Source organism: Triturus cristatus, chromosome 3_1 (assembly GCF_964204655.1).
Source record: "Triturus cristatus chromosome 3_1, aTriCri1.1, whole genome shotgun sequence".
Taxonomy (NCBI): domain Eukaryota; kingdom Metazoa; phylum Chordata; class Amphibia; order Caudata; family Salamandridae; genus Triturus; species Triturus cristatus.
Genome location: NC_140583.1, coordinates 681286458 through 681308287, shown reverse-complemented (window position 1 = coordinate 681308287; position 21830 = coordinate 681286458). Strand labels below are relative to the sequence as shown.

The following is a 21830-nucleotide window of genomic DNA, read 5'->3' as shown; positions in this document are numbered from 1 at the left end:
CCCATGCACGGGACCCAAACCTTTGGTAAAAAGTCTAGGTGTCAAATCGAGGTGAGCCTAAAACTTAACTCTCAAACTTTCCTATGTGGTCTCTTCCTGTTCTATGATCCTCTGCAGAATTAAACGTATTCTTTCTCTGCTATGCATGGATGCTCGAAAAGCTACTGTGTCAGCAACCATTGATTCTCACCTCAATACTGTAACTCCCGGCATTGTGTCATTACTAAGAAACAATTGAACAGATTACGATCAATCCAAAATCAAGCTCGGCAAGCGAGGGTTCAAATGTCCTGATGTTCCTCTGCAAATCCTATTCACCTCTTACTACAGTGGTTGCCTACGCACAAGAGGATTCTCTTAAGGTCTTTGTGCATAGTAAATAAATGTTTATCTCGTTCAAGAATTTTGAAAATCATTCTCCAGTAGAAAATCCTTTTCTTAAACCGCCTCTAGACAGTGGAATTCTCTTCCTCGGGATCTGAGACCAAGTCCGTCTCTGTGGAACTGTGAAAAGAGAAGCCAAAGTCTGGCTTTGCAATATGCAGTGATTGCAGACAAAAAGCCTCACAATATGAAGAAAATTGTAAGGAATATTTTGTCAAAAAAAGGCAGTACTGGCGGGGCACATTCCTGGGCCAAACTGCTTCTTTAAATACCATTTGCAGAACCTCTTCCATGTAAAGTCATTCCTTGTTGTGGAAGTTGTCTTACCTCCTTTGGTATGGCCAGGCAGTCTGGAGGTAGATTCAGATGGCCATCCTGCATATTTTCAGAAGCCTGGAGGTGACATTCAGAGATGCAAGGCTGTGGTGGAGGATCTTGTACTGAAAGGAGGTTAACCAGCACCGCAGCTTACAGATTGTTTTATGGAGTAGCAGGTGATTGAGGTGCTGCTACCGCGGAAGACACAAGAATAATGTTTGTATTGCTTCAGTGTCTCTTGAGGAAAAGCAGTACTGGTGGACATGCATCAAATCCCCACCCCGTACATTGGTTCTGTGAATCCAGCAATGGATTTTTAGCATTTTGCAATTTCCCTGTTGACAACATATCAATTTTTGATGTTCCCCACAGAGTATGGATTTCTCAGAGTTCAACCTTACTTATGACACAATTGTGGTTTCTCTCCAGTTTCTGCTCTGTTCAGCCACCTTGGTTTTCAGCAGAACCATTATGCAGACCTCAATGATGCAAGGACTCTGTGATGAAATCTTCGTGAATCAAATTTCACCTCCTTTCTCAACAGATTTTTTGACCATTGCTGTTGTATTATTTGTCTGTATCAGCCCTAAACAATTCAGAGACTGATTGAATGCTTAGAGGCCAACGTCTGATACGGAGTGATTGCTTAGGACTGTCACAATGTCCATTTCCACAACCTAACTTTTCATCAACGAGTCTGCAATGCTAGACAGAGCTGGGGCAGACATCGGAAACTGTACTCCAGACAGCAGGACCAGAAGGGAAAGGGACGGATTTCTAATAGAGAAAATGTCAACCTGTTAACCCACTCACCAGTTGACTGGCACAACTTGTCCTATAAACACGCATGCAATAGTCTTAGGTGGAGTCTGGTGTTCAGTAAAGTGATGATGCAACGCCTTGGTGCCCAAGAGTGAGGAAAGGGAAGATGCACAATGTCATAGAGCCCAACAGTGGGAACACTTGCCTAGTTTTGAGAAGGTGCTAAGCTATAGTAATCATTTGAGAACTCTGTGCATGTATGCTCTCTGAAATTAACCTGAAATGGATCCTGGACTGATTGGCAGGCGTCCGTGATGGTTCCTGGAATTTATCTGCAATCCAGGTTTTACGACCTATGAGTCTGTAGGAAGTCTATTTTGGACAACAGTGCTTTACGTGAGATGAAAATGGTGGGTGGCTCTTTAAAAGGGGCGGGGAGTAAGTAATGAAGGGTGTAGTTCTGTGCTGTACAAAACATGCTGCCTGACCAGCAATTAGGTGCATCTTTGTGAGTTTTATGCCTCGGCATTTAGACATATAACGCAAGAACGAGCATATTCCTAATACAAGCCAGACCTATGGGCTTTGTGAGTGCGTTAGCAGTTGGAAATAAATAGGTAACAACACTGAATTTGTTGTCAATAGTTAGGATTGCCAATCACAAATGGTACACATGTGACTATCACTCTGTGAACAGTGGAGAGAGGCCAAGTAGAGGATGAACATGTAATCTGAATACAGTGATGGCCCACTGACCCACACTGCCTTCAGCCTCCGTTCCAGAGCTGTCAATCTCGCCCCATTAAGAACACCCTCCCACAACCAGAACTCACTCAGACACATAAATATGACCGCTCACATTTACCATACAAGGATTGGAGAACCCAATAACTCATCCTTTTGAAACCAACACCTCTTGACTTTGCCAATAGTTAGTAAAGTCAATTACAATGCAAAACTGCACTAAAGCAGAGAGAGTTTATAAATTTTAACAAATTCAAAGTGTTTACTCACCTAAAATGTGCAAAGAGTATATACGGTAAAATATTGCTAAACCCATTAGCAAAGCCAATAGGCCCCAAAAGCACGGCCTACTGGAAAAGCACGATCTACTGGCTCCGCTAATGTTTGCTGAACGCAGTTGTTATGGTGGTGTTCTTATGAATTTTTGTCTGCTGGATTTTCTTGCCTTGCTTGTTGGCTCTTCCTGTTCTCTCAGTTTTCAGTTCTCTTGCTGTGTTGCTCTTCCTTACATGATAGTTTTGATGTATTGCCCAAGAACCCTTTCTTGCTCCATTGAGGTTTTTGTGAGCTTTCATTGCCGCTTTGCTCCTTTCTCTGGGACTTAGTTCTGGAGACAACCATTCGTCCATCTGTCTAGTTAAACAGCAGTGCCTCTTGACAAAGCGAGCGGTGTTTAAGTCCAGCTCTTGACACTCATCAGGAACATTGATAAAATGTGAACTTTGACTACTTACAATCACTATGCATTATTACGCAAAACATTATCACAGCACATCTTACCCCAGAAGAGGTTTTCCAATTAACGTAAAGTCGTCACTGCCAACAAGCAAGACCTAAAACAACAAGAAAGCAGAGTTTGGTCAGAAATGTTAAACGTGACCCCCCCTTAAGAACACCGCCTCTTTCGCCCACCCCTCCCCTTATCAATACATTATGCCTCTCAGTGAGAATACTGCTTTTTAAATTGCAGGCCTTCTGAGTTTGTATTATGTGCTAATACCAATGTTTTGGCTAGAGTTAGAAGTGATGTACAGTAATAAGCTATTGATTCCCGCTTCGATTCTCAAACGGTATAAGCACTTATTTATAGGTAGCGTTCAGAAACTGTTTCTGTATTCATCAACAATTTATAAATGATGCTTGGTGGATCAGAGCAGAAAACGTCAATATAACGGGTGCCTGCTCTGAGAATTTTCAAATATTATTTAAACTCCTGACAGCACATCAGAATCTGTTTTCCACTTTTTAAAATTGAAATTGCAGTTTGTTTCTTTTCTCTATTCTGGTCAATCCAGGAAACATCCTTTACCACAAAGTCTTTTCCACATATGCTTTTACCATGCATGGTAATTATAGGCAAAGTTAATATAAATATATGTATATATACATACAATTTGTTTTAAATAATTTGTAAAGGGAGATCATTTTAGGTTTCAGGGGTGGGTAGTGGAAAAGGGAGATAGGGGTGATTAGTGGGAAGGGTAAATTTGGGGTTATGGGCAGGGCCACTGGAATTATGTAGCAGAGGAGGACCAAATTATGTAGCAAGGTTGACTAAATTATGCGGCAAGAAACAGCAAACTACGTGGCATAATGTGGCACATTTTATTAAAGTAACAGTGTCTGAGAAAAAGGTTCACCTTAATTAGTTCCAATTTAACATACAAAAACAGTAAGTAGCAACTGAAAGATGACCAGTCAACCTTTGCAAAAAGCTTTCAGGGACCATATTACAGAGAACGCACCGAGGAGCAATGGCCGTTTGTGCCCGCTTTGTGCACGCCGGGCACTTTGGTATTACAGAAGGGGCAGCAGAAGCTTATGCAGCCACTTCTGTAATACTGATAGCGCTGGCACACATAAAGCGCCAGCGCTATCTGCAGGGGGTGTTCTCTCATTTGCATGGGGGCGTGATAAAGGCTCAGAGGAGTCAATGTGCTACCTGTCTTTTCATCTGTAATAAAATCTCAATCGACATCTACTTCTAGTGTGGCCTTGGATCCCTTTGTAATTTAAGGGTGATTACTGTGCATATGTAGGCGGGAATCCCACCTGCGAAACGAGTCATACAACCGGGTAGATGTAATATGTTTCCTACTCCCTTACGCACAGCATCTCTTGGCGGGCAAAAACTTATACAGAAGCCCCTTAGACGTCGACTCTTATGCTCAGTAATCAAGTTCGATGTTAAAAGACACCGTGTCGATGACAATGACAAAAACAGATCATGCCCGCGGGCACCTGAAGCAAATCTGTTTACCAAAGTTGGTTCTGCATGATGTGCCCATCCATCGCCAGTGCTTGGGTCTAGCTCTCCTGAGGCCCATGGATCTGGCTGCACGTTGAAGACACAAGTAGGAGGAAATGAAAACATTTTTCCTCTTAAAATGTTGGCTGAATGCTACATGATATACATAAATAATATCCTTGGTCATTTCAGGTAACCTGACTGGCATCCTGCAGGGCTCCTTGGGCGATGCCGGAGAGGTCCTTTTCAATCACAGGGTATAAGTGCAGGGAAAGAGCCTCCATTCAAAAGGCTCAGGAGGGCTCTGACCTACACTCTCCTTGGAGAGGGGCAATTACATGAACTGTGACTATAATGCAAGTTTCCCAAGCGGAAAGACAAGCAGGGGTGACCAGGACTGCTGTATTTCATCAATTCTTGCTCAAAGCACTTACTGTGAAGCGGGCGTCGCCTCAGTTTCAAACTGACAAATGGATACACCAAAGCCCAGCATGTTTAAATGCCGGTCTCACTTTTCGGAAATAAATTATTTAAATCAAGCGGTCTGCAGTGCTTAATTTGAAACAAAATAAGTGCCAGGGCCCTCGTCAAGAGCACGACCCATTGCCCCTGCCAGCGTTGCCAATGACGGTACCTACACAACTACTAACCATCACACTGTTACAAGTGTGACGATTCAGACTGTTCCAGGCCCCCAAAGCTATACAAATGGCTTGAGCAGCAGGTATTAGTTGTTTTTAAATATATACTGAAATAATAAATAACTGTTGTTCAACACATCTCCAACTTACACAAACAGCGCCACCATATGGCAGAAGTCATAAGTTTCAATGTTGACAATTAAGTGCCGGTACCAAGCACCAAAATCACCGGCTCAAATAAAGCACTGGCTGTCTGACTCCACTTTCTGTGGTCGCTTACCTTTTCCAGTCTGATTCGATCTCCACATTCAGCATCAAAAACGCCACGAGTTGATATCAAATCTTCATTGGTTACTTTCCACTGACGACTAGCAAAGTGAATGACGGCAAAGAGCCTTCCGAACTGTCCATTTGCGATTAGGTTATTTACTCGTTGCACAAGTTCTAAACAGAGAAAACAAAGAAGCTGATAAATGTTAAAAGCCAAAAAAACCCACACATTAGTCCTTTCATTAAGAATGCTAACAAGGATGTCTCCCCCGAGAAATATACTTTCCACATTAATTATTAAATGATACTCTTAACAACTTGTCTCAAGCTTGGTCCCGTGTGCATTTCATTCACTCACAAGCTGTACTCATCAAATGGTTAACTGGAGAGTACAGAGGAGCAGACGAGAAATCTAGACTGGCTTCACAAGGATGTCTTCACCAGTCTATTGCAAGAACCTTAAAGCACAAACTAGAATAGTTTCCATTTCACACGTTAGAAAGAATAGTGCATAACCATGCATGTGCATGGGCGGCTCAGGGCAGTATCCTTTCCATGCATTGCATGTTGCAGATCTATGTGGGAACAAAACACACTAGATATTCGCTGTTCCACCTTCCTGGTCAGTGTGTCGGATCTGATCTGAGGCTGACTGTATCTGTCCTGTTGAGAGTCCCACCCCTGCCCCTCTAAGGCCTCACTGGCGTGCACATGCAGGGACTGGGCGAAGCTGGCATTCAGTGAAAGGGGGTGAATTAACGGTGCCCTTGGACAGCGCAGCGGATATTTAGGGGGCAGTGGTGGTGGGGTGTTGGGCATCTACGTTAGTGTTGTGGGGGCTGTTTTTGTTGATGTGGTTTGTCCCAGTACCAAAGCCTTGCTGCGCTCTTCCATGCCTCAAGGGAAAGCTTGCGAGCACAACCATGGGGTTCTGGTTCAGAGGCATTGCGCTAAGCCCTAAGTGGCGAACCTCCTGAGATTCGTAATATAGGGCGGAGTCTGCTTTGATGGCATGATCACAGTGAAGAAGGTAAGGAGTTGTAAGATTCTGCATGGTTGTAGCGACACACCGTTGCACTACGCCCACTGGGCAGTTCTGCAGACACTGCTGAAGGCCTCACAATTCAGATTGATAAGTCACTGTAAAAAGTGTGCATATGCTCAATGCTTTAAATGGAAATATGTAAGGGCGGTAGTCACTGTGCCCGAGGACCTGCCTGCTCCTCAGAAGTGCCAGAACTCTTTGTTAAACATATGGCACCATTGCCAAGAATGTCTGTCACTCCCCTTCAAATGAAAGAAGTGCAGGTACTCAGTACCGGACAGTACCTGCCAATGAAAAGCACTGCATATACTACAGAATGAGGGAGTCGGGAGGTAAAAGTAGGCTTTCGAATCGTGGTTGGATGTGCAAATACAGGACCCCGTATCAGACAAGATACTGTTTCCATGGGTCAGTAGGAGACCCTAGAGCTGGACTGAATGAAGCAGAAGGGGCAGCTGCTGCAGTAGTGTCACCCTGTGAACTTCCGGTTGTGCAAGCAAGTACCTAGTGAACGAGTAGCTGTCGGGAGAGTTTACACTTGTATACTACACACCCACCAGATACGCGAGCGGATAATTGTGTGTTTGCGAGCGCTCTCCATCATGTTTGATGCTTTAAGCTCACAGCAGAGGACAGATGTCGAACTACTGGGGTTAAAGTCAAACTGATATTGACGAACTTGCTTTAAATTCGTGCAGCAACATGTATAATTAAGCACCTAAGTATTTAACAGGTACGCATCATAGTTGTGCCCTTCACCTAGAAAACTGAGTGTCAGTGGGTATGACCTGATGTAGGGCTGGGATGATGGTCAAATGCTGTTTTTTCACCATTTAAAAAAAAACAAGTTCCTAAACTAAAATAGCAATAATCTAGAACTGAACTAATTCACTCAGCGAACTAACATATTTTCCATGAGCAGACGTTGAAAGAGCATGCTGGTGTGGGAACGCTAGAAACGTTTATGTTCAGTGTGGCCCGCATGTTTCCACTCTGCACCAGCATTCACAGAAACCCCAGAAGCACACTGCTGCTCTCAAAAAATAAACCTTGGAGCGGTTTAGTAGCTGCAGGCACAACAGAAGCGCTCAAATCAGGAAAGGGCAGTCACCAAGGTCGGAGGGCCCTGGAAGACATTAGGGTCCGCAGTAAAGAAACCAGCTTCGCCTGCATTAGTGATTTTGAGGTTTGCGACAATGGCTTGCGGATACACTAACATTTTCCAATGTTGCAAAAGATTTCGAAAAAATAGGGGCGTGTAGATCCCGTTTTCTACACTGCGCCAGCGCAGAAGAGCTGTATGCATTTCTTTCTGGCGTCTTAAGCACATACATTAACTCGAAGTATTTCCAAGTTAGTGCATGTTTTGCAGACAGAAGAGCTCGGAAACAGAAAGTGTCAAGGACGGCCCAGTTTTTGCGACTCATGATATTCGCAAAACATACACTAACTTGGACATATTTCGAGCTCGTGTACGCGCAAAATTCGAAAGAATTAAACACAGAGGGGCAAATTTACAAGCGCCATGCGCCATTTTTGCGTCACTTTTCCTATGTTAAAAGTGACGCAAAAGTGGCGCAAGGGGCTCATAAATCTGCCCCAGAGATCCTTTATAGCAATCATGATACGTTCCTGTTCTCAAGTGGCTTTTGGATTCAATACTTCTAAAAACAAAAGCTTTTGGTCTGGTAAAGTTACAATAGTCTGCCCTCTAGTGCTCAAAAACAAGAATACAGCAGGAAAAGTTTTCAGATTTTTCCTGAAGCGTTGTTAAAAACTTTATGAAAGTGAAATGAATCACACAGCACTATATTATACTCAGAAATAAATAAAACACTAAACCGTGCACTGTCATGACCAGCAAACACTAAGTCAACATCCTGAAGATCAGCATAAACATTTACATACATTTAAGATAACTCCAAATCAGCAAAGCTCACACAAGAAGTCCAAATTTGCAGTTGTAACACTACGAGGAGATATGTTGGTATCTGGGTTTCCTGGTTATCAGGGGATATCTGCAAGTTAAATTATAGGAGCTTTTTCGAAAAATAAAGTACAGGCTTCACAGACATAATAATGCTTCCCTCGACTGTTGGGAAGAATAAAAATAATAAGAAACATTGGCAAAACCTACAGGTCTCCTCTATGGCATGATCAGTCTTGGCCAGACACACAAATGTTTTCTAGCTGAAACTAACCAAAAATTGCTCATAATCCTGAAATGGGACGCAAGGCATCTCCCAACTCTCTACTGAAGTTCCCTGGACAACCAACACTACTTGACAGCTTTATTGACACTCAGAAGAAGTAACCATCTCTCCACTAGTTGAAGGTGGTAGCCCTAACCTGGCTCCTGATGTTCTGCGGGAACATGCCTTTGACCTTTATTTCATCTGGAATAAAAATCTACAAATTTAAATAGATTATATTAGTAAATCTCAACTCAGGACAATACTCAAAATATTGCATTGATATCTTAAGTTATCGTATGGAAAATATTTTGTAAACTCTTTAAGATCATCACGGTTAACAAACATTTTCTGAAAGCAGCAGCTGCTTCAAGAGGACAATCGTAATTCAGAAAAACCCTGAGCATTTTACAGTTGTTTATGAAAGTCTGAGGACTTCAACAATAACGTGCCTCCTAGGACTCAGGACTGGTCTATGTGCCACACAAAAGAAGGGGAAGCGAAGACTGCATGCGCTGGCCAATCAAAAGGCTGTAACAAACAGTGTCTCAAACATGAGTATTATTTTGCGTACAAGTATACTTGGCACAATTAATTACCATGGATGAAATCCAGAGGGGAGAAAAGCCAGGGAGACATTTTTAAAGAAGATAATTTGTATTTCAATTGATGATCATGTTGGACATATTAAACTTCATATGTACAAGCACATAAGGGGGACATTGGGGGACCGCGGGTGGAGAGACCAGCGCAGTTGCTGCCGCATCTAGATCCGACACATACCCAATCCCCGCGCATCGTGCCGGGGCGCTAAGTCTACAACCACGCTGGGACAGCAGTAAAAAAACGACGTATCACCTCCTCTTCAGTAAGAAACCAACGCATCACCTCCCCTGCATGGCAGTAAGGAACCGACACATCAACTCCCCTGAAGTAAGGAACCCACGCATCACCTCCCCTGAAGTAAGGAACCAATGCATCACCTTCCCTGGGCAAAAGGAACCGACGCATCACCTTCCCTGCGGCTGTTTTTGTTTACGATTGTGATGCATCTAAGGTACTTTTTGTTGGAAGTGTCACATCTAAATTTTGCTATGGACAGAACTGTTTTTACCTTCTAAGAATCACATTTGGATAATTGGATCTTGGGCTGTTTGTTTTAGATAAAAATTACTTAATTTTCTAAACTGGTGTGGTGTCCATTCGTAGTGTGCTTTCACTGTATTATTTTATGTGTGCACAAATGCTTTACACACTGCCTCTGAGATAAGCCTGTCTGCTCGTGTCAAGCTACCAAGGGGGTGAGCAGGTGTTATTTTAGAAGTGTATCCTCTTGAGAACATGATCCAGCTTAAGTAAAGGGTTCCACTGAGAAATACACAGGAAAAAGCTATAGAAGGCCATGGTTCAACTTTAATTCTTAAGAAGAAAACTAAACAAGGTAGCATAATGAAATGATAGCTACATAATAACCTACTGAAGTAATGTCACTTACAAATTGACAGAATCTGGGGCTGGTGATGGCCAAACACAGATTTCAGGATACTAGAATTCCAAAAGAAAGTGCACATTATTCCTATTATGTTGCGTCTCACATACTGGTCATCAATGAACTATGGTACAATTCTCCCATGGACCCGGCATACGCTATTGAACATGCCGCTATGGAACAGGTCCACCTATTATATAGCTACACAAGGCTAGACCACTTACCGCCGGTCAACAGACTAGCCATACAGATGTGGCGGACTATGACCAGACAGATGCGATGGAAAGGGAGACTAACTCAACAAACCCCGCTGTGGCAGGGTACATGCCTCAGGACTGCTATTGCACTGAGAGGGTTTCAGGGATGGGACCTGGTTGGGATTTCAACTCTAGGAGATGTCATGAGGGGTACCACGTTAAAGTCATTCCAACAACTACAAACTGATTTTGGCCTACACAAGTCACAATTTTATAAATTTTTACAGCTCCGACACGCACTCTCAGCCCAGATACGTAATATGGAGACCCTCCCGGAGTACCAGCCCTTGGAGGGCCGTCTGCTAATGGGGTCCTCGGACTGCATAAAATTAGGCAAATTTATCAAACACTGACAACACACACCCCCACTACTCTGGACAACACCAGACTGGCCTGGCAGGCAGACATTCCTGAATTGACGGATGACGATTGGGCCGATGCGATAGCCAGCCCTAGGGGCGCAACTGTCTCTACACGCTTCAGGCTCATCCCATCCAGTTCAAATATTTGCATAGAGTTTATTACACATGGGTACGTCTGTGGCGAATGGGGGTCAATCAGTCCCCAGTATGCTTGCGGTGTGTCAGTGAGGAGGGGTCCTTCTTCCATACTGTGTGGACCTGTACGGCCCTACAGCCCTTTTGGAACAGGATTCGATCATGTCTTAATGAGGGGTTGGAGTGGGTGCTTCCACTGGACCCACGGCTGTTTCTTTTACATTCCACGGACGACATTGTGGGGAATCGCTACAAACAACATCTATTGTTCCTTGCCCTCACTATTGCGCTATGTTGGAAGGCATCATCTCCTCCGACTATAGGCAAATGGAGTGCCGAACTAGACAGGTGCATGGGAGCGGAGATCGCTGTCTTTGAGGCTCGGGGCTGCCCCCGGAAACACCGTAAGATATGGACACGATGGGCAACATATCGTGGAATTGACTTGCCCCCCTGCCTGAGGAGGACCCATAAGGGATACCCTTTGCTTCCCGCCCGGCATCACCTTAAACGATGTCGTTTGCTTGTATTACCATCTTATAGTGATGTATACTGGGAATCTGTTGAATCATGTGCTGTATCTTGGGATTTGACCACTGTCTGCATATTGTATTTATTTTTTGTTCACCTGCATGTTTGGCAGGGCCTGTTTATTATTATGGAAATGGTTTTTGCTGGATATACTGTCCAAATGATCATACGTGCCACTGTGGGTCTACTGCCCGATATACTGCAAAATAACCAATTAAAATTTGTTGTAAAAAAAAAAAAAAAAGAGAAAGTGCACATTTATTTATTACAATACAGTGTAAGGAAACCAGACTGGTCCTAAAAGGAAACCACGCCACTCAACTGACCAGCATGCTGTATGGCTTCTTCTTGTGGATCTGGCAGTTTTATCTGAGGCCATGGCGGTGAAGACAGTGAGGTTTTAGGTACATACCTGCCAAAATAGACCACAATTAGCTGTAGTAAATGCTCAAAGTGTGTACATATAAAATTCAACAACATATTTGTTTTCACAGATATCAGACTATGCTAAAATAAACTGTAAATGTAGTAGAACATTTTTCATCTAGCGGATTAAAATTAAAATCCTAGCAATTTTTTTCTTATACCCAACTGCTGTGTTTTAAGCAAGCAAATCACTGAAACAGAAGAAAGAGGAAAACATAGGTTTGCAAACGAGTCAGGAGGAAGATAAACGTGAGGTGGAGCTATCAGTGGATTCAAAAATAGGTCAGATGGAAAGAAACATAGCGAGTTAACGAATAGATATTACCTATTATATCCAACATCTAAAACAGACTGTTTAAAATAAATGTTGAACACTATATTAACAGTAAACATCGTTTACCACACATGCGATACAACGCATGCAATTACAACCCAAGTCATTACAACGACTTGCTGTAGGTGGCAGAAGGTGTTGGATTTAAAATCCAACACCTTCCCTACTGTTGCACAGACTGGAGTTGGAATAGTAAATTATAATATTCCAAAATCTAGCGCCGCCCCTACAGCAAGTCGTTGTAATGACTTGGGTTGTAATGGTATGCGATGTAACAACGCGGTCGTTGTAATCACAGCTTTGTAATGTCATGTGCTGTAAACGCATGCGATGCAACGTGGCCTATTCAGTATCAACACATGCACACAACAAACATTGTCCCAACACAACCAGTAAATATTTAGAACATTGTGTTGTAAACATCAACTTCATGAACAACGTTTAATGAACTTTTCATGTAAGACCATCTACTTTGTTGTTAATAAAGACATGACAGAAAGACGACTTACATGGTGTGAAGAATAATTTTTTTTTATTTACATGGAGTTTTACATAGCACCACAAATAAACACTTCAGAGCACTAGGAGGGAAGCAAACAAATAATAATGGTGAAAAATGTAATTAAGGGGTTAGATTCCAGTGGTGCAGATGGTGCTAGTTCAAAACCAATCAGATTAGATCCCTTTTTTTTTTTCTTCAATTGACGATGGGTATGTCAGTCATCAGCCATGGACTTCCAACGACCTTCTGCCATGGTTTAGCCTCACAAAGAAGCTTCCAATCTTGTATTCAACCAGTCCAGAGCAAGGAAACCACTTTGGTGTCAGTGCTTGATGATCTACGTTGGTGCAGCTGGAATCTATGCCGGTGCTGCTGGAATTTGTCTTAGTGTTGCTGGACTACCATCTCCTACTCATTCTTCCTAGATCACCGAGAGGAATCCTAAACCAAACCTTAGCATGGCTCAACTGTTACCTGTAGCACCGATCCTAGACTGTTTTCATACCTCCTTTCAGATCATTTTCCCATTCAGTTTCGCAAGCATTCCCTCAGGGATCTCCCGAGTCCTACTTTATTAAATATCATTGTGTGCTCATTAGCGCTTTTCATCCTCTTTTTCAGTTTTAACCTCTTGAGCTACGTGGACATTACACACATTCTATTTTCTCTCAATTAACACAATCACAACTGATTGCCCCTAATTTAAAGACTTAAATTAGGATTCATGATGGATCATGAGCTTACGCTCACATTTTAGGTGAATAAATTGGCCTCCTTGTGCTGCCTGCTTTTCAACCTCTTGGGAAAAATTCTTCTTTACCTCCCGTGCATCTACCATCCGGCAGAAGTCTACTCGCTTTACATAGGTGCTCCGACACATGTCCAATCTCCACCACAACAGATCCAAACACAGTCGCCAGACTTGCCCTCTCCTCTCCTTTCCTTTCCAAGGTACTCATCAGCTACCAAAGCCTTAGATGACCTTCACAGGCTGACATCAAAAAGCGTACACAGGTTTAAAACACTCTGCCTGGTATTTAAAGCCGTTCATGGCCTTGGCTCTAGCTATTTCTTTTTAGGAGGTTTGTCTCCTACAACTCTGAGAACTTTGAGATTATCTTTGGCAATCTATTATTTGTACCAAGGTTGTGTCGAGTCAGAGGAGGAGGTGGGGCTTTTTCCACAGCTGCAGCCTCTTTCTGGTAAAGGGCTTGCCGTCTAACCGCACAGTCAAACCCATCTTCTACCTTTTCACAAGTTCATGAAAAGTTGGCTATACTCCAATTAGCCCCTTCTTTTGATGAGCATTCTTTTCAGCACTCCTCTTCATGTCAGAACACCTTCCTTGGTAACCACACACTCTACAAAACCACCACATAGCATCACAGGTCCTACTTGAAAATGATCCCCAGGTTTCTGATCGGTCACAAGAGTAGAAGTCAGTGGTCCAGGCTAATGAGCTGGCGAAAGAAGGGGAGTTGTGAAACCAAGACCAACCCTTTCTACTATAAAGACCTTAGTCTTTGCAGCATTTGAACAAAAGAATGGCTGCCCCTTCCAGTGTTAATATGATCCTCCACGCTGCTATCTACGTAGAGCGGCAAGGGTCTGTCACGACAAATACTAAATAAAAATTGATATGAATGTGGGTATCATAAGACACGTTTGAAACTCAACCAGACATACATCTTGTACTGGTGATGATGGAGCATGCAGATACTGAGGAGGGGAGGGAGGAGCTCCATGATACTCTACACTGCCCCTTAGTGGGAGGGTGAAGCAGAAGCAACTATTTGTGTGTGCTGGCTCCAGGTTCTGGAGGAAGGAAGCCAATCAAAGAAGGACCAGCATCATACACGTCTATTTCTTAAGCCGCTTCAACAGAAGACCATATGTCGTAGTTTGTTAAGAGCTCAAACTGGCTCGCGGTTGCTAACAGCTAAACGATTAGAATTGATTGAGCAGATTACATGAATGGATTTTGACATTTTAATTACATCTGAAACACCAGTCACCAAATAATGCCAATGCCTTGTTTAGAGTGACGCATCATTTGTGTACTGTGCTGGGAGAACGGAGTATGATGCCATCCGTCCTCAAAGGTGCCCATCTGATTCAGTGAATGCTTTGTATTTTTCCCTAGAGAAATCCAAATGCATCGTACATTTCAGCTGCAAGGTTTGTTTTGGAAAGTCATTCAACAGTGAGAACGTTAACTGGACTTTTCATCCCCCAACAGATGTGGAAAGGGGCCTGAACAGTATGTTTCTGTACACCCACTGATCCTTAGGGTAGACTCAGTTAAGCCTCCATTAGCAGCCAGGATATGCAAGGGTGTTTACCATGAGTCCGTTCTCTGACCCCAGCAACATTGAAAGGTTTAGCAGGTCAAGAACGGAAGGTGCAATTCGGAGAAGTTCTGCCGACAGAAAGGTCCTGCAAATAACAGAGCGCCGTTTTTCCAAGAAACAGCACTTGCCTCTAATGGTCCGCATTAGATCAGCAACAAACAAATAATTACGCATAATGACGGGAAGTCGATTTAACGCATTCGGGGCAGTTTTCGGCCGTTAACACAGCCAGAGGAAGTGCGTAGACGAGCCTCTCTTACGTAAAGATGTGTGCTGAACGGGAGAGAGGCAACATTAAACGGTCATCTGCAACACATTCTCACCTGCCCAGTGACACACACACAAATTTTAATATGTTTTTTCTTCAACTTGATTTTTGCCTTACAGTACATGGCCTACGCCTTGCGCGTTTAATCTGTGCCCCTTTTGAAGTGATCCTCACTTTTTTTCTTGGGCACTCACAGTTGAACGCGCCGCCAAGCTCACTAGCAATCCTTGTTACTCGGGATAGGGTACCACGCACTTCTCAGTTAAGATGCCTACGTCCAGAGGGCGTTAGGCCCGCACAGCCCATGAATAGTTTACTCATAGGGGTTCTAAGTGACATCAACGAGAGACAAGTTGGAGTGGTCTACGAGTTCACTCAGAACCCAGAGGTGAAAAACATCTCCATTATTCACAGTTACCCTATATTTTTATGTTGTGTGTGGCCCATCCACCCCATCTTCCCCTGCTCAGATGAGAAGCACAGAGGAGTTTACAGGGAGCTATACATAAGGAGCTCTGCCACCCAGTTCCATGCCTGTAAAAAAGACAAACTTCTACCTGAAGCCCTGCCACCCTCCCTATCCACCCTGTGCAATACCCTCACTACCCAAAGCCAGCAAAAAATCCAAAGTGGCATCCTGTTACCCTCCATCTTCACTCTAAACATGAACCCTTTCCTCCCAAACACATTTAAAATACATACTACCTGACCTCCTCTGCCTTTACCGCCCCCACCCAAATGTATATAAACTCCCCCCCAAAAAAAACAAATGATATATATATATATATATATATGCACACACACACACATATATATATATATATATATATATGCACAAATACATACACCCCCCCACCTAGTCCCCCACCCACCCACCAGGCCTCCTGCCGTGAACTTCCATCACCCTGCCTTACCTTCCCCTTCCCACTGAAGTAGTGCTCTCACACAGATCTGGCGCACCACTGACAGGAGCTCTCCAAGAGCCACTCATCAGTGTTGCATTCTTTCTCCTGTCAGCGCAGATATGCAGAGACGTTTGCTGCGACAGGCTAGATAGTGGTCGGTGTGGGAAGAGTAGCACTTGCTTTCTTCTGCATGCCTTGGGAGGAGACCAAAGAGAAGGGAGAGAAAGGCGAGCGAGACTGCCAAATGACATATTCCCATTCCACTCGGGACTGACTGGGACACGAGGGGAGCTGGAAACACAGGGGGAAAAGGCACCTACCCATGTGACATGGCAACAGTGGGAAACAACGTTTTTCTCACACTGTTGTCAGGGGTGTAGCTTAGTCAATAATGTTGGGAGCAGTGGCAGCTGGTCCCGGTAAGCAGCAGTGGGGGGAGAAGAGGGGAGAGGTACCCGCCAGCCAGCCAGCCAGCTGGCCGCTGCCTCTCCTCTTTCCTCTCCATCCTCTTCCTGACTTCTTCTGTCAAACAGGAAGCACCCGGGCTCCCAGGCTCCCCATAGCCAATCACAATGCTGCAATGCAGCGTTGTGATTGGTTTGAGCGCTGCGCTTCGGCGCTGAGCCAGGGAATGGGAGCCTGGGCATGTTCTCCACCCAGGCTGTAATGCTACCTGGGTGGAAAACATGCAAAATGTGCATGAATGTTTGGCCGGCCCAAAAGGTCCGGCCAAACATTCATGCGCACTTACAAAGTGCCCACCACGCCTCCTGAGAGCAGAGCAGATCCGCCCGCCCTGCCAAGACGCTGCAGCAAGAACAAATAAAATGAAAATGTCTAGTTATCTTGTTTAGTTTTCCTGTTTTTGCACTGCGAAACAAAGTGGTGCGACGCTCCTCCGCCTTGGAGCCGCCACTGGTTGGGAGTCTGACATTTCTCAGCAGGCAACAATATATAGCCAAATAAAAATTACAGGGGTGAGCTAGGGAAGTCAGGGGATGGAGGAAAGGGGGTGGTGAGAAGTGGTAATCGGTGCAGATAGGAGAATTAGTTTGTAGGCATTTGGAACAATGAGTGCCGTACCCCGTCTTGGGGGAAAGGCGTGTAAGCTGGGGTGCCGGAGATCCTTACTCAGCCCCTATTGCCCTGATTCTTGAGAAGGGAGTAAGGACTGGGTAACACTGAAGCATCTATGCACATTTTCATTCCATGCCACCGTTGCTCACAGGGTGGGGAGGCATATGCGCGAGGTGCTGTGTGGCTGTGCGCCACACAGGAACTTCTGACCCTGCTCTCACTGCTAGAGTGAGACCCCACAGTTTGGTGGTTGTGGGGAGCGAGATCAAGACTAGTGTCACTTGTGGGAGGTTTGTCCTGGGGTCGCCTGGCGTAGATGTCGGCGGTTTCAGTGTAAGTTGGATGAGACGAAGTGTGGGGATTGGTTTCCGTATTAAGATGTCTGGCCCATGTAATTATTTCTGTTGATGCCTGGTTTGCTTAATTTTTGTAGGTTAGTTGGAATTGTGTTAGCATGGCTTGAATAAAACAACGGTGTACATATTTTTTATAATCTGTTATTCTTTGGTAGGTGAGAAATGTTAGATTTCAATGTTGAATTTTATAACTAAATACGACGAGGGTCTAACCCAAGCAGGGGTGGGTATGTGGTCATTGCCTCGGTTCTGTTAAATGGGGGTGAAGTGGTGATCGAACTGGGCACCTCCTAAGCATATATGGCAGCATAAATATATACATAAGGCCTTAAGGCTCAACATAAGTGAACAGAAAAATCAGTGAGATGGTCTACTATTTATTTACAAAGTGCATTAGACAGTTACTAAACTTTTTTTTATCTTGTACTTAAACATGTGAATGCACATCTTTACTCAGACACTAAACACAAGGCTTGTCCATTTAAAGCATCTGTTTGCAGTGGATGCATAACCCTTTACACAGTTTTCCAGGATTGTAACTGGGCGTGGAAGAAATGTCTCCTATGTCAGTCTAATCTTCCGAATTTCACATTATGATGGTTATGTGACATTCCTGAAATTATGGCATGTGCTGTGTTTCCAGCAAACTTTTACTGTAAGACTACGAAAGCAACCAGAATGCAAGTGACTGTTCGCGACATAGTGTTTTTACACTATTTGCTTAGTGTGAATGTGTTCTCACATTTTATCACGCTATAATAGAGCACTTAATGCCAGTTTTGTAATTTACGTGCATTTTGCACACCTCTAATTATAATTTGTGACCCACAGGGTGAATGAGGATCGGAGCGACAAAAGAATTAACCACAGAGCTATATTGCTTAGGCTACAAAACCATTCATTGCCTATGTTTACATGCAGTGGAAAAGTTGCATCAATACGGTGCTAAATTTATCATCACCCTGACACCACCACACTGGACACAGGGCGTTCTGTCCCACAGTGCATGGATGAATGGATAACACGGACATGCAAAGAGAGAGCCTGAAGAAAGCTGGGGGGTCTGGTGCTTCAGAGAGTCAGAGTATAGTCTTAGCAAGAAGATGATCCCACAACCAACCTAATCTCTTTAAAGGTGAAGGATTCATTTGTGTTCCGACCCATGTACCATCAAAAATCACTAACTGCAGTTCCAGAATTCTCCGTTACACACATGGCTTTGAGAGTGGGAAGTAGGTACTGGTGTGGGGGACAGAAATAAAGTGTAATTAGAAGCCCCTACATCTGACTGGCTGAAAATGACTGGACTCCTGACCTGAGCCCCACCGTGAAGACTCGTCTAGAGAGCTGTGAGCCCCTCTGGCATGCTTACGCCCACCATGCACGTCAAGTTATAGGGGTCATCTAGCCCGGCATACAGTGCGAGTGAGGCAGGGCTGGCACACAATTCCAAAACCACATCCACGTCCTGGGCCCCGCCCGCACAACAAATATGTACATTATGGTGAACAATCTCACAGCTGCAGGCTGAGACAGGTCACTAACGATCAGACTAGGGCTGCCATCTGCCCGGTTTTATATCGTCACGATTGGTATTTTAATGTCCCTGCCAGTACAAAAACTAGGAAAATCACCTAAAACCGATATTTTCCCCCCTTATCAGAACGTACTTTAAAACAGTAAATGTAAGAAAACACTTTTAAATGTGTTCTACATGAGCCTTAATGACCCCTTGCTGATAATTAAAGGAAACACAGATTGAAATGCTATACTATATTTTTTTTAAATGAATAAACCTGATTTGATATAAAGTTCTACTTAAGAGTAATGCCAGGTCCTTGCTAGAATCATAAAACGTGAACACATGGCTGGTAATTTTCTCTTGGTGCCAATCCTAGATTATACCCAAATGTTTCTATGGGCCATGATATGAATGAAAATGTATTGAGTGAGGTGTTCCACCCCAAACACCCCCGAAGGTATGCCCTTGACTGTTACATCACAGCAGGAAACAACTGGATTTCGATCGGATTATTCACGATAGAGGTTTCCAATGGAAGCCATAGAGGACATATATGTATATGTACAGCACTATAGCAATTCAAAGGACAGTAAGAAATGCACAATAAAAAGGTAATGCAAAAAAACAGCACCCAGGGAACCTGGCTATGCACATTGCTTGTGATCATCAAATTATTGTGAAGATGAGCACCATATTGAAAACATAATAAAAACTGCTAGAAAACTAGGAGATGGGAGAGGTTTAAAAGTAAGAACGCCGAGGCTCAAGTAATGAAAGAGAGTGCAGTACTCAAATGACCGCTTCCAGGCAGTGAGTTTCAAGGCATTTATCTGACACCGCAGCAGGTAAAGACTTCCCAGCAAAACGGAAGTGGGCAGAGATAGGCATTTCTAGTAACCCTCTTGGATACATTTACCTAAGGAAACCAAAGATGTAGGGAGTGAGAACTATGTAAGATAGGTTTCCATAATGTACTTGTTAACAAGCTAGTTCTATAGAAAACTGCACGTCATCAAATGTTTTACGCTTCATATTAAACTTATTATGGGAATAAATGTTTACTCTATTCACGATTCAGGGAGAATATTTCTATCCTTACCTCATTTTCTGGTTGGACAAGTTTTTTTGAGCTCTTAGTTAATGAGCTGTTTATTGGTTAGCCTTTTTTAATAAAATGAATAGACGGAAGATGAGCATGTCTATGTCTTCGCACCTCTTAATCCATGTACATATTAATAATGGGAGCAAAAGGGCCTCTTTCAAAGATTAACGCTACAAAAGTCACATAAGAGCGCGAAATGAATAATATCATCCTCTTTGGCACTCTCCAGAGCAATAGCAATATTGTTTTCTTTGTTACTCTCCAGCAGAAGCCTAGAAGTTCAGCAAAGAGTATCTTTATTGTAGGCAAAATATTCTGCTTATGTGGGATGGCACATAATGTAGTTGTCCCCACCATGGGAGGTGATTAAATTCACAACAACGAGTGGGGCAAGTATTTATTTTAAACAATAATACACTATGAATGAAAACCCACCTGCAGATATGTCTTGAAATAATAAAATACCTCCAAAAACAAAAGCGTACATCAAGGTGATGGTTTAGTAACTTTATTTGAAATAATTATTGGGTAAATACTGCTGGGAATATAGTCACAATATGTGCAGGTGCTCCAATATAGTGCCACAACTCCAAGGAGAGGAAGGGAAAAAAAACGTTAAAAGTCCCCGTCAGTTTTCTAGGCTAAAATGTATTATTGGCACAAGATTGGTAAAATGAATGCACAATTATCTAATCTATGTTGTTCTTTGACCCAACAAAATGTCTGCTAAGTTGGACCTATTTAAGAATGTTTTAATAAAACTGCGTTTCCTATAATCATTCTGTGAGCAACATTTATTTAGTCCATAAAAGGTTTAATCCATTAATCAATCAGCAAATCTTTATTCGATTTAAAAAAAAGATCATAAAAGAACAAGATAAAATAATACAATAAGAAAGATACATTAATTCATTATCACAATATATTGGTCTCAGTATGATGCAATGAATAAGAATATTAAAACCATAATAATTCATCAAACATGGATAATATAAAACATGGCTAAGTAGCTGAAACGCCCCCTCCATTGTTTTCCTGTCGCGAACGGCCATCTTAAGAAAGCAACAAACGGTAAAGCAATTTTCTTGACTATCCAACCTTTGAATATAGATTAGTGCAACCCTATATTTGAATCCTTAATATAAGCATATGCCATGGCTGTACTCACAAGTTAAGAAACAATGTCATCTAAACCTTGCCTCAGGTAGGGTTGGCATAGGGAGGAATGAGGCAGGATCCACAGGTTAAGAAAAGTATGAATATCAATATTCATCAGTGGAAAACATTTTCACGTATCATTAATTTCCAACACCTTGTAGCACATTTCATAATACAGTAGTTAGAAGTCAGGAAGGCTTAAAAAAAAAACTGCTGCTTAGCGGTTGTATTTTGCAGTGAAATTTTAAGGTTCAGCTCAGTGACTAACAACAAAACATAGGATCACATTACCCTGGTTCTAGTGATGTGCTCTGTAAACGCCGACTTTGTATTGAGGATGTGGCGTAATCTGGGGAAGAATAAAACGAAGGCTGTTAAAAAATGTGCAACAGATAGAGAAAGCAACGATGTGTAGCATATGCAGAAAATCTATCAAACAGAAACCAAATAA

The 21830-nt window shown here is 43.0% G+C and overlaps 1 protein-coding gene across 1 annotated transcript in view; it reads right to left on the bottom strand.

Annotated features, from left to right (window-relative positions):
- MRPL21 (mitochondrial ribosomal protein L21) overlaps nt 1-21830 on the bottom strand; it is a 103397-nt gene that overhangs the window by 20981 nt on the left and 60586 nt on the right. Inside the window, exons 2-5 of the mRNA XM_085644757.1 lie at nt 21671-21728; nt 11705-11790; nt 5378-5541; nt 2989-3041 (exon numbers count right to left, since the gene is read on the bottom strand). Of these exons, the coding sequence (XP_085500883.1) occupies nt 2989-3041; nt 5378-5541; nt 11705-11790; nt 21671-21728 (361 nt within the window). The remainder of the gene's footprint in view (nt 1-2988; nt 3042-5377; nt 5542-11704; nt 11791-21670; nt 21729-21830) is intronic.